This window comes from Dromiciops gliroides, chromosome 3, assembly GCF_019393635.1.
Source record: "Dromiciops gliroides isolate mDroGli1 chromosome 3, mDroGli1.pri, whole genome shotgun sequence".
Taxonomy (NCBI): domain Eukaryota; kingdom Metazoa; phylum Chordata; class Mammalia; order Microbiotheria; family Microbiotheriidae; genus Dromiciops; species Dromiciops gliroides.
In genome coordinates, this window is record NC_057863.1 from 378,726,264 (window position 1) to 378,739,637 (window position 13,374).

Consider the following 13,374-nt stretch of genomic DNA (forward strand, 5'->3'; position numbering starts at 1 on the left):
TTAAGCAAAAGAGTGCCTCTGACCACTAGATTTTAGGCTGATGACTTTTTCCAACTCTGCCTAACTTAAATCCAATTCATACACAATTCAAGACATCACTCCCATGACATCATAGGTCCTCATCGAAAACAAAGACTGAACAACAATTTTACTGCAGCACTATGAATTCTTACTGGAGGAGAGAAGAAGAGGTTGCAACACTATTATTCTAAAAAGAAAATTAGCCCACCACAAACCCCAAATGTAGGTTTAAAACTGTGCACATCTCATCCTTTCCAAAAGAAACAGGTCTATCACAAGCTGGGAGCAGTTACAGAGATGCTAGGACACATACTTGCCATTGCAATCAATGGCAGCTCCTTGTATAAATTTCAGGGGTGACAAGGATTAGCCTCTGATGGTGGGATCTGAAGTTGAATGTTGATTTTGAGAAATTAGAACCTTAATTATGTATCAGCAGGGCACTAATGAAGTCACATGCTAATTATAAGCATTTTCAACGGGGAAGCTAAGAAACTGAGTCACTCTTCTATTTAACCTCTCTCACACCTCTTTTGTCTTCACTGTAGGCAAGGGCCTAATACCATATCAAAACCTCTAAACAAAGAGCAATGGGTTGGCAGGCATGAAACAAGATGTTCTTTTCATCATTTTGCACAAGTCTTTTCTGCAGGTTTCTATTCTTAAGAAGCCATTAGAAAAAAAAAAAAAGAAGCCATTAGGAGTTGCTTTGGAAGCTTCAATGGAGATAACATTAGGTCTCCTTGGGCAGACAAGCTGTTCCTAGCAAAAGTTAAACTGAAGAATGATAGAATCTTAGAGTTAGAATAAAGTGGACTCTTCCTAAACTATCTAGAACACCAGTAAGAACTAAGAAGGCATAAGGCCAAAATAGAAGTAAAAACGTCCATGCCCTGAAACTTTGGGACTTTATGCTTAGAAGGATTTCCTTCAGCCTTTACACCAAGCCCATGTATTCTTACTTTTACATAGTTATATTTTGTTTACTCATTTTCTTAGACCAAACAAGGTTAGAAACAGCAAATTAAAAAAGGGGAAAAAGGAAGTCCCGCCACAGGAAAAGCAGTAGTGACCAATAACAACTTTGTAATAAGAGAAAAGACAGAAAAACTACAAAAACAAAATCAGATATAAGAAATAAAAAGGTACTTTAATCTGGGACTGCACATTGGAAGGACAAATGGTTGTAATACCTCAAAAGACCATGATAATGTCACTTTATTGTCAGAGAGTACAGTTGATTATATTCAAAATGATGGATGGGTCTTCAAAAAAAGGTGAAGCAGGTGATACATTAGGAGGTGTGGTAAGGGGGAAAAACCTTATTGGCAATTGTAACGATTGGAATAACGCCACCTGCTGCATACTTACTGTAGAAGAGTTCTGCCCATGAAGCGAAGGTCTTTGAGGGCAAGACCAGGAATCAGGAAGTGACGCGGGCTAGTGGGAGGAGGAAGGAAGAGACTGGCGCTCGCTCTCAGTCTCGCGCTCTTTCCTGAGGACGCTGGCGGAGAAGGGAGCTAGAAATGTGCTCTCCCTTTAATAGATAGGAATCTAGGCCTTTTTCTCTCTCTTTACCAAAATTCTTATTCTCCTTAATAAATGCTTAAAAGTCTAACTCTTGCTAAAGCTTATAATTTATTGGCAACCACTCATTAGATATTTTAGACAGTTTAGCTAGAATTTTAGCCCTTAACAGATGGCAACCACGAAGGGATTTAAAGGGTTTTCTAAGGTTGTCTCAGAAGCACAGCCAGGCTGGGGAAGGGCTGAGCCTGAAGCTGCAAATGTAGTTAGAGAAAGTTGCGCATGGGCATTAGATCTCTGGACTTCCCAGGCCTGGGAAGCAATGGGCTTGGCCATGGGAGGAGTAGAGGGTGGGGTCTGGAGAGGAGGGGAGGGACCAGAGCAATTTGAATCAGACTTGATTTTGAACTCAGGCCTGGATTCCTCTTCCCCCACTTTGCCTCCAGGTGCTAGGGGATTAAAAGCTTCTAGAGGGTGGGTCATTGCCTCCAGGCATGCAAAATTAAAGCAACAATTACTGTTAGAACTGGGAAAAGCTGTGGGAATCTCTTCAGGTTTCTCTGAAAAAGCATGGTTGGGAGAGGGAGAGATATTTCCTTGTGTGAGTAAGTTGCTGGCTCTTTTAACAAAAATAAAAAGAAAAATAGAAAATCCACAAAAACAAAGCATTAACATGATATTATCTCCCATTTGTATGGTTAAACAGACTAAAATCAAAAATAGGGTAATTAGGGAGTTTAAAAGGTCCATTCGAAAAAATTTAAAGGGAAAACACAGCCAGTACACCAGTACTTAGCAGTTAAAGGGAGAGGGAGGGGAAATTTCTTACCCGATCAGAAGAAGACTGAGGTTTAGCTTTCCTCTTCGTGGTCAGCCATCTGTTAAGGGCTAAAATTCTAGCTAAACTGTCTAAAATATCTAATGCTCGATTTGTTCATAATTTTGCTAACCTGCTTTTGTCTTTAATTAGTAACCTTATAAAGCATTTGTATGGTGAAAAGACTGACAGACAATATAGAGGGGTTAAAGAAGAAAAACTTAAGCTGAATAAGAATGACAATCATCACCATAGTTCAAGACTCCACTTCTTTTGCCATGGAAGGATATATATTGTACAGAAATGTAGAAGTAAGCAGCAAGTGAGTATTGGGGATTTTAGATACCGGAATCAAAAGTGTTCTGAATTCACTCAGAGTAATAGTATCAGTTCAGAGGTTACATAGGATTTCTATGCTATTATATATACATTTTGAAATTAATGGTATGGGTTTATTTTCATAGAGATTTTCATGCTTTTGAGATTGTGTCTTATACTTAGTTTCTAAAACAAGGAGAATATTTGTAAAAGCTTTTTATAGTCATGTGATCAAGTTTATATTTCATAATACTCATTAATATTAAGTTCATGCTCATTTAGATTTCCTTAGTTTGAATTTCACTGTCTTTTATTGTTCCATGTGTATTTTCTTCTATACATTTATCTAATTTTAAAAAATTGCAAGATGGTTTTGATTTCATAATACAATGTTAATTCTAGGAGTATTGTGCTCCCATGTTCTGAGTTGTTTGTTTTTGTTATTTTTTCTCAACTGATTATTTGATCAAACTCTTCAAAGCATTTCCCTGGCAAATTGGTTGCCATGGCAAGTGTAAAGAAGTATTATTTTTAATAAGCATATTCCAAAAAAAAAAAAAGAGGGCAACATTTGTAAAAGTTTTCTTTTTTTTTAAAAAGTTTTCTTTGAGATTCTGTTGTGCTTTAACTTGTATTTAAATATGTTCTGATTTTTCACAAAAGTAATTGTATACTAAGTACAAAAAAGGGGTATTATTTGAAATTGTTGCATAATTATATATTGTGTTCTGAGTCAAGATGTATTCACATTTTTTGCAATCATTTATTATCCTCAATTTTTAAATCCATATGAGACTTGGATTATGGGAATTTATCATTTAAGACATTAATTGCCTTTATTCTGAGTTATCAGATGCCAGTTGGCCAAGATGCCATCCAATCACAAGAGGAATACATGCAAGAGCAGACACTGAACTGTCACATCAGGGGAGACATGCATGAAGTCAAGGTATGGCCGAGAGAACGGCTTTTGACAAATGTTGAGGTTGGATTCTCTTGGTTTAATATTTTATTTTATTTTTCCCCACAATATTGTACAGATGGCTAGAAGTATTGATCCCACCCATCTCACTTCTACACCTGGCTTCTATGCTCCCTCCTATATGCCTGATACCATGGACATCTCAATCCCATGCATCTGATTAAGTCTGACTCAGTTTCTTCCAATATGTTCGGTGGCATGGACATATATTCCATCCACCTATTTTAAGCCTGGCATACTGTATGGGCAGTACATTTTCCTCAAGTGTGGGAATGCTCATATCCCATCATTTCTCTTTTCTTTTATGGTAACCCCCATAATTATCTCAGGTGTCATGATAAATACACTGTTGAATTTGGCCTTAACACCTGTTACCAATTATATTAGATTTTAAAATTTCTCATAATGGCATGAGGATAATTAGGCAGATGATGCAAAAAGTGATGAAACAAAGATAAAAATTATTTTTAATAATTAATATTGCAGCAATTGTCTTCTCAATTACCCTCCATAAGGGGGGACTATAGTAATATTATAATTTTAAAGAATGTTTCAATTTTTGTTTTATTATATGTTTCATGTGTAACAACTAAGATTATGAATTCCCTTAGACATGTTTTTGAGAACTTTCATTGTTTGATTTGATTATTGACAAAGCTATTTTAAAGTTGTGTTAAGCTCAATTTTGTAGGAAATTTTCTGGCTGATTACCAGTATCCACACATCAACCCCTGAAAAGACTTCCATTCCACAACTACACCTAGAGGACATCTGAGAAAAGACTTTCAGAGACTTTAAATGAACAGTTTTGATTTGTTGTTTTTGTTGTTTTTTTCTCTTTCTGTTATAATATACACCATCTGTAACATGTATTCTCTGCAGAGGCCCTCCCTTTGCAAGACTAATGTCAAAGCGTCGGTTCATGAGGACAAAAAAAAAATCGCCCCTCTGGACAAAACTTTCCTCTCTTCCTTTTCTATATTGTTGTTCACATATTATTAGTTAGCAATAGTTATTATATTCTTTTTACTGTTCCGTCAAGGAAACATTTTGTTTCTTGAGGAACAACAGGGGGGACTGTAACGATTGGAATAACGCCACCTGCTGCATACTTACTGTAGAAGAGTTCTGCCCATGAAGCGAAGGTCTTTGAGGGCAAGACCAGGAATCAGGAAGTGACGCGGGCTAGTGGGAGGAGGAAGGAAGAGACTGGCGCTCGCTCTCAGTCTCGTGCTCTTTCCTGAGGACGCTGGCGGAGAAGGGAGCTAGAAATGTGCTCTCCCTTTAATAGATAGGAATCTAGGCCTTTTTCTCTCTCTTTACCAAAATTCTTATTCTCCTTAATAAATGCTTAAAAGTCTAACTCTTGCTAAAGCTTATAATTTATTGGCGACCACTCATTAGATATTTTAGACAGTTTAGCTAGAATTTTAGCCCTTAACACAATCAAGACTGAATGAGTCCTAGTGCCAGGATTGTCACTAATTAGCTGCGTGGCTTTGGACAAGCATTTCTCTGGGCCTAAGTTACCTCATTTGTAAAATTAGATTATCTCTAAGGTCCTTTTCAGTAATATTGTTCTAGTCAACTCTATTTCAGAAATATTTCCATGAAAAAAGTAATCAAGAGTTACCGAAAAACATTTCTAAGCAGAAACTGTTTGTAAGAAATGGTAGGATGATAAAGTTTTGAAACTTAGAGGTAAGCTTGTGTTATGAAGAAAATCCACTTATGTGGAAAACTGCATTACACTCCTGCCCAAATTTTAGATTAAACTGGAGTGAAACTGTACTTCAAATTCTGCTCTCTTTGAGAGAATTCTTTTTACAGTTATACCCTTTGGAAGCTTAGAGCCCAGTGAATATATTGCATTGTTAGAGTTCTTGGTGCTGGGCAGAAATGCATAAGGATGAAAGGAGTCTCAGTGAGTGATGCTGGTGGGTTAGGTTAGGAGTAATCTCACTTAATAGGTTCCTTGGCTCCAAGTAGGGATGTACCTCCAACTTGTTTGGTCTGTTCTTCTCCTGAAGTCTGTGAGTACAAACCCTAGAATCTCAGATCAAAATGGTACCACTAAAATTCATCTGCTCCAACTCCCTACCTTCAGGCAACTAATTATCTAAACAATCTGGGGGGAAGTGGTTGGCATTTATTTTCCTAAAGTCCTCTTTTTGGGGGATGGGTGAGGGAGGGGTTGGAGTAGAGGTGGAGAAGGAGAGAAAACTCCACAACCTCCCTGGGTAGCTCATTCTAATGTTAATGGCAACAACACACATTTGTGGCCTGAGTAACACTCATTTTAAAAGGAACATCTGTTCCTCATACTTGGTTCCCTGGATGCTTTGAGATGGGAACATTTTGGGAAAAGAAACCAAACTCCTACTCACTGTGTTGTGCTCAAAATTTCAAGAATATGTCCTATATTTATGCTAAATTTCAAAACGTGCTACATCTGTTTGGGCCTTTCCCAGCATACAAAACTAGAATGATGTAATGAACTCAGAATCACATCCCAAACTTCTGGTGCTGTAGCAAATCAAACTGACTTAGACATTGTATTAGTCTGCCTTTTCTCATGCTTGAGGAATATTAAAAAAACACTGCTTGTAACAATGCAGAAAATTTTAACACCTTGGGATTTTTAGATTGTTTTCAAACATTTATGCCAAGTATATAATACCTTAGGGAATCTTGGTTGGCATTTCCTCTTATCTATCTATCTATCTATCTATCTATCTATCTATCTATCTATCTATCTATCTATCTATTTTTTTAAATGACCCTAAAAGATTTTAGAAGTAAGCATTCCATCTGTGAAACTGAGGTTGTCAAAGTCTCCTGGCAGACAGTAGGACTCAAGCCTAGAGACAGGAGCAATACAACTTCAAAATCAAGCCAGTTTAAGCAGGCTTTTCTCCATCCCTGAGAGTGGACATGGAAAAGTAGGAAGAGTGATAAGGTTAATACATAGTTCTCTCGTTTTACCTGCTGAACTTAAGTCTACCACAAAAATATCATCTTCTTGCCAATGATTTCATTTCACATCCACGGTTGAGAATGAGAACAAAAAACATTTCCTTTCTTAGCAGAGTCCCCGCTAAAAAATGTCTTAGTAACAAGGAAGATTTTAGTGTCAATAGATAAAGGAGTATAACTTCATGGAAACCTTGTAAAATAACTCTTTGCAACTCAAATGGTCCCCCCCACTCACTTTGGTGCTCAATTAAGAAAGAGAAAAGATGGTAGTCTTGCAAACAGAAAGGAAGTCTTTCCTTTAAATCAAAGGTGTACCCTGGACCATCTCCTGCCCCTCTCCAATTTTTGACAAGCTAATAAATTAGCCAATGCAACCTTTTGAAGAAAAAAAATTTTTTTGATAAAATAAAATGCAAAGGATTACACAGGAATCCAATTCTATTGAAACAAAGATGCAAATTTTCTGCCAAAGGTCAAGGACCCCCTGAAATTTATTCATATGCCCCAGGTTAAATTTAAAGGCATCTTTTGGCCACACTGATTCAAAATGATAAGGAGTCTTAAGTATTAGAAAACTTAGAAAATATGGGTTGTTTCTGCCAAGGACAGCTACTCTGGCATTGTTAAATTAACTTTCCTTCCACATCTCAGTTCAACTCAACCACTCCCCGCCCTTCATTACACTTCAACATCTCAGAAAGACATTAATATTAAGATAGAAAATAATGTGTCCTTTTTCTATCCACTAGTCTAAAAAGAAAAAAAAAACCCAAACCATTAACATGAAATCCTTTTTAGTTCTACTAAAAGCATTTACACTGTTTCAGCTAAAACATTTCCTAGTTCAAGGAATCTTATTAATCATTCTGGAATATATTATATGGAGTATATGTAGATAGAGCACTGGGCCTAGAGTCAGGAAAATTCACCTTCCTGAGTTCAAATTTTGCCTCAGACACTAGCTGCGTGGTCCAGGGCAAGTTGCTTAATCCTGTTTGCCTCAGTTTTTTCATCTGTAAAATGAGCTGGAGAAGGAAATGGCAAACCACTCCAGGATCTTTGCCAAGAAAACCCCAAATGGGGTTGTAATGTGTCAGACAAGACTGAAAAACGATTCAACAACAACAAAATATGTATGTAGACAGGCATTTTTTTAACCCAGGAAACAATTCTGTCCTATAAAATGTTTCACTGTAACTTCCACCTACCTGTGTATATTGAGGAGAAGTTTCCTACATAAAATATTTTTTGACTGTCAGTGTATCACATTCAATCTGGTGTTTCTCCTCCTTTACCATTAACATAATCTAGAGTTTCAGTATTAGATACTATTCCAGGAGAGAGGAAAGAGAGAATGTGTTGGGGTCCTAAAAAAATACATGCAGTCACAAATTCTGCTGTGATTGAAGGTCCTAATTTGAAACCTGTCCATCACTGACGCAAGTAAGCTGAAGGGTACTTAGCCCAGGCAGGCCTCTCCATTCACTATTTAGCTGGGTGATGACTGAACTAAAGGACAGGGAGATCAGCTCTTTACCCAATCTAAGGAAGTTTCAGGGCTTTAGAATGTAAGCTCAGAAAGGGCAGAAACAGACTTCTTGGGAAAAGCATAATTCCTAGGTCAGGTAATTATTCTACAAATAGTATTTGATGTCCCTAACATTCTACTTTGTATTTTTCTAAAGACTGAGTCTCCCTATTTCTCCCAAGGTGGAAATTCAGGAACCACTCATGGGCACCATCTCAGCATTGATTGGTACAGGAGCTTTGACCTGTTCAGCTTCCAACCTGTGCTGGTTTGCCCTTCGTCCTCAACTTATTATGACCCTCCCCTCCCAACTCATTCTGGAAGACCCAACACAGGAATGCTGAACTAAATGTAGACACCTAGTTGGCAGTTCAGCTCTTTCTGATAACTGGCTATGTACCACCAAGCCTGGCCCACTTGTTATTTTTAACAGGGACATTTCAAAAGCACCTCAAGCAGTTAAAATAGTATCACTTCCAAAATATAAAAGGAATGAAGCATTTGATCCATGTGGGGGGGAAGAGGGACTGCCTTTATTTGATACCCTAATACTCAACTTTCAAAATTCCTTAATATTTGTGTTGACTACTAAGGAAATCACCTTAAGCCCTACAAATTTAGCTTAACTGTTCCCTAGGGCAAAGTTTAATTATATTACAGAACCAACATTTTTAAAGATAGTATATTTTTTAAAAATCACACTTACCTTCCAGAAGCTATCAACTTTGCCATACACAAGGGACTGATTTTGTCTTTTGATTTCATTAATGTGCTTGATATCACTTGAATTCAGGTGCTGTTCTACCACAAATCCCAGAAAGCTGTTGTCTGGTGTGTGGGCTAGTTAAAAAAGAAAGAAAAAGAGGTTTATACTTTTATAAGTAAGATGACAGAAAACACAGCTAAATGTTTATATTTACCCTAATTTTATGCAATAACAAGAATGAAAAGTTTCTTTTACTTGGATTCCTCCAGCCCTACTCCAATCGTTTCCTCTGTCTCATATTTATCCCTTGCAAGTTTTTCAAACAGGAATGGTTTCCTTTATTGTGTATTAACCTAGACCAAATCCCCTTATTCTCTAAGCAAATGGAAGAAATGCATTAGTCAGAGAGTCATTAAGATACATTTCTTATTGCCTCCTTAGCAGAAGGTCAAAGTCTAAAGACAGAAATGACAAAAACAAGGATTTTTAATCTGTTTAAACTGCCAACAAATTAGGAGGAGAAGGCAATAGGTAAACCACACCAAAATGCTTACCACTTACAAAGAGGAAAAGGACTGAAAACACCAATGTTCGTTATAGAATTGTGGGGAAAGATTTTCCTTAGAATATCCCTTCTCATTCTCTGTGCTCTGAACATGATATATTTTTGTACTTGACATTGGCCAAGAATAATCCACTAAGATCATTATTTATATCCTATGCCTGTAATCTTCAGACAATCAACAAATGAAGTAAGAATAAAGGGAAATTTCAGTTGATTAAGCAAAGGTCCTCAAAATTCTTTTCCTTGTACACCTGTCCATCCCAGGAATCCCTCAAAGGCCCCATCTTATTGACATTCTAATGGAATCTATCTTGCTTACAGCCACGTGGAGCTAGGACTTGGCAGAGCCAGGGCTCCAAATCTAGTGTGCTTTCTACTATTCACTAAACTGCCTCTTTCTTGCTGGGCTATGAATAATTTAGATCAAATTCTTCCTGGTAAATGAAGCATATTCATTTAACATAACACACTTGGGGGTTAATCACATTCATTCCCACAATGATCACTATTTTGGTCTATGGATAAGAAGAGAAGGGAAATCATTTCATAGACTTTTTCCGCAAAGATGCCTCCACAAATCCAGGCTTGGTACTTTTTAAAAACAAAACAAAGCAAAAAAAAAAACAAAAAAACCCAGACATCAGGAGTATGCCCCACTGACTAGAGAAGTCTAAGGACCTGAACCTCATTCTCAAATTAATCACCCAAAGACGAATGACAACTCTGGCAAAACACAGTGAAGAGCTCAGATGAAAGAAATAGATACATAAATAAAAAGTATTATCATCATCTGGTCTCCCAGGCTTTTGCCTAATGGGGGTGACAGAATGAGGAGATAATAGGGTTTTGACAGGGGAGTTCGATTCAGTCTGGCCAATCTGTTATTTCATTTCTGAGATTTTGAACAAGTGCCCAGAGGAGATTTCAATGCCTATAGCCTATGGAACAGTACAGGGCAGAACAAATTCCTTAAGCAAGAAGAAAAGATAGGGCTACTGGTTTTCTTTCTTTCTTTCTTTCTGTGTGAGGGGGAGGGGAGGAGGGATGGAGAGGAAAGACAGAGAAAGGGAGAGAGAGGGAAGGGAGGGAGGGAGAGAGGGGGGAGAGAGAGAGAGAGAGAGAGAGAGAGAGAGAGAGAGAGAGAGAGAGAGAGAGAGAGAGAGAGAGAGAGAGAGAGAGAGATGGAGATGGAGATGCTTGGGGTAGCAGGTGGAGAGAAATGGGGATGTGAAGAGCAGGGAGAGAAAGACAGAGAGGAAAACTTCCTAAATACATTTTACATTTTCCCAAAAGGCAGCTTAAGAATCAGAGACTTCACCAGTGTCTTCATTACTAGGAGTACTTTAAAAAGAAAGAAAGAAAAACCGGCAGGTATTTGATTCAAAATACAGTTGATGGATGACAGGTATTTGTTGTCTTATTACTGTAATTTACTATCAAACCAACTTTGACAGGGTACAAAAGATGAATTGCAGAATTACATATACATTCTCTCCTACATGTAAGTTTTCATTTGAATCATCCATCTTAACTCCTCTCAGGTCTTAGGATAATATCCTGTGAATAAACAGCCTCACAGGTAAGGTTCAAACACCTCTGATCAAAATCAAGAAGAAAAATGTGTGCATGGTGGGTAATTTTTAATGTGCATCTTTGCTGCACTGTATCAACATAAGTTTAGACACTGCTAAAAAAATCATTTTGTTTGATGGATTCTGCTAAAATCTGCCATAGCACCTTAAGCCTTAGGTAAATGAACTTTTCATCTCGGTTTTTTCACTGCAGGTGATTTTAATCTATACCAACAAGTATCAAGAAGACAAAGATCATGTCAGAAGACCCACCTATGGAGACTAGTCTAGAACAAGAGACATCATTCATAGCCATTTCTCATAACAGATATAAGAGCTACTTAACTGGGTTTAGAAACTAGATTGGACAAAGATACTTAAAATTTTGTCAGTAAACTCATTTCTACTTCAACCTGTCCTAGCATTGGAAAGGAAAAATGGGGGAGAGGTGCAGTGATATTCTAAGACATGAATATTTAAAATTTAAGTAAAATTCATCTCTTTTTAAAAAAAGTATTCAACAAGAGTCCTGAGCCTCTACAGAATAAATACTACAAGGCCCCCAGGGGCCAAATGTACTTATTGTGACTTTGAAAGGATTTAAACAGCCTTAAAATCCTAATGCTGTGGATGCTAACATTCTCAGAAATTTTAACAGCTAATTAAGTTACACAGAATGAAATAATGCAGTTCTTGGGTATATATACATATAAGCCTTCATTACAACATAACTTTATCTGGAACCCTCTAATTAGGAATTTATGATCATTTGAATGGGGTTAAACTGTTTTCATAGTCAGCACCAAGCAAAAGAATATGCTAATCTTTTAGGATCCTTAACAAATTAGTAGGGTAAATAAGGCTTTGGGGGAAGAATGTTTAGCCTGTTAAGAAAACTATTTTCAAGCATTTCAAAAGTACTCATTAACATACAAACAATTAATTTCCTAATTACAAACTTTTCTGTTAACTGATCAATCCCCTGAGGACAACTTTTATGTAACACTATTAGGCTAGTCTGAATTACCATATTCATTCAATCAACAAATATTTATTGAGCACTAAGTATGCTTAGAGCTCTCAAGTGTTCAGGATTTAAAGAAGAGGAAAACATCATCCCTTTCCTGGGGATCCTGGGGATCCTAAGATCCTTGTTAATAATGGATACATGCAATGCTGCTTCTTCAAAGTTTTCTATTTGTTCTAAAAAACTTAAAAGGATCGTAAAAAAGGATTTCATTAGGGAAATGTAGGGTTGAAAAAAGATGACCAGTCATGAGAAGGGAATGAAAGCTAATTGGTGGATAGCCCTGGTGTGCTGGTAATAAGATGAGACGTCAGGGAAGAAGTATTGGATGGAAAAGTGGACTAAGAGTTAGGAGGATGTGGATTCAGATCCCACCTCAATTACTTAGCTGAATAACTCAGTGCAAGTTATGTGTAATTATCTCTGTACCACACTTTCTTCATCTGCAATGGAGCTGGCAGGACTCAATGACTTTTAAGTTCCCTTTTAACTCTGAATCTAAAGAACTGGAGACTTCAGGAATGTCCATCAACTGGGGAAAGGCTGAACAAGTTATGATATGTGACTGTGATGGAATACTAACTACTGTGCTATAAGAAATAATGAAAAACATGGAAAGACTTGGACAAAATAATGAAGAGCAAAATGAGCATGCAGTAACAGCAATATTATTTTAAGAATGACTTTGAGTGAATAAGTTATTTTGACTATTATAAATACCCAACTTAACTATCAAGGACATAAGAAGAAAGATGCTATCTGTATCCAGAGAAAATACTGATAAATAGAAGTAAAGAATAATTTTTCATGTGTATGTGTATGAATATATGTATTTGTGTACATGTGTCTAATGGTGGTCATCTCTAGGGTAGGAGTCGGTGAGAAAAAAAGGAAAATGAAATTCACATGATTTTTGATGTATATTTAAAAGGAATATAGCAAGTTATACATAGTAAGTCTGCAGTTTCATGTGTAATAATTTTTTTTTAAATTATACTATGTTATGGAAATGCTTGTTTTATTCCATAAATTAAAAATAAAGTAATTTTTTTCTTTTTTCTTTTTGGTTGAGGCAATTGGGGTTAAGTGACTTACCCAGGGTCACACAGCTAGTAAGTGTCAAGTATCTGAGGCTGGATTTGAACTCAGGTCCTCCTGAACCCAAGGCCAATGCTCTATCCACTGCACCACCTAGCTGCCCCTAATTTTTTTTTTTTAAATAGAAAGCTAGCAAAGCTTCAGGTCATGGATTTGATTCACACAGAATGGGCAAGATGTGGACAGGTTGCAATAAGCCTCAATCCCAGATAAATTTGAATGAGAGGTTATTTGAAAT

The 13,374-nt window shown here is 37.0% G+C and overlaps 1 protein-coding gene across 2 annotated transcripts in view; it reads right to left on the minus strand.

Annotated features, from left to right (window-relative positions):
• Window positions 1-13,374, minus strand: part of MGAT5 (alpha-1,6-mannosylglycoprotein 6-beta-N-acetylglucosaminyltransferase) — a 399,298-nt gene that overhangs the window by 96,112 nt on the left and 289,812 nt on the right. For both annotated transcript variants that reach the window (XM_043993188.1, XM_043993187.1), the window contains one exon: window positions 8,876-9,009. In XM_043993188.1, coding sequence (XP_043849123.1) covers window positions 8,876-9,009 — 134 coding nt within the window. The remainder of the gene's footprint in view (window positions 1-8,875; window positions 9,010-13,374) is intronic.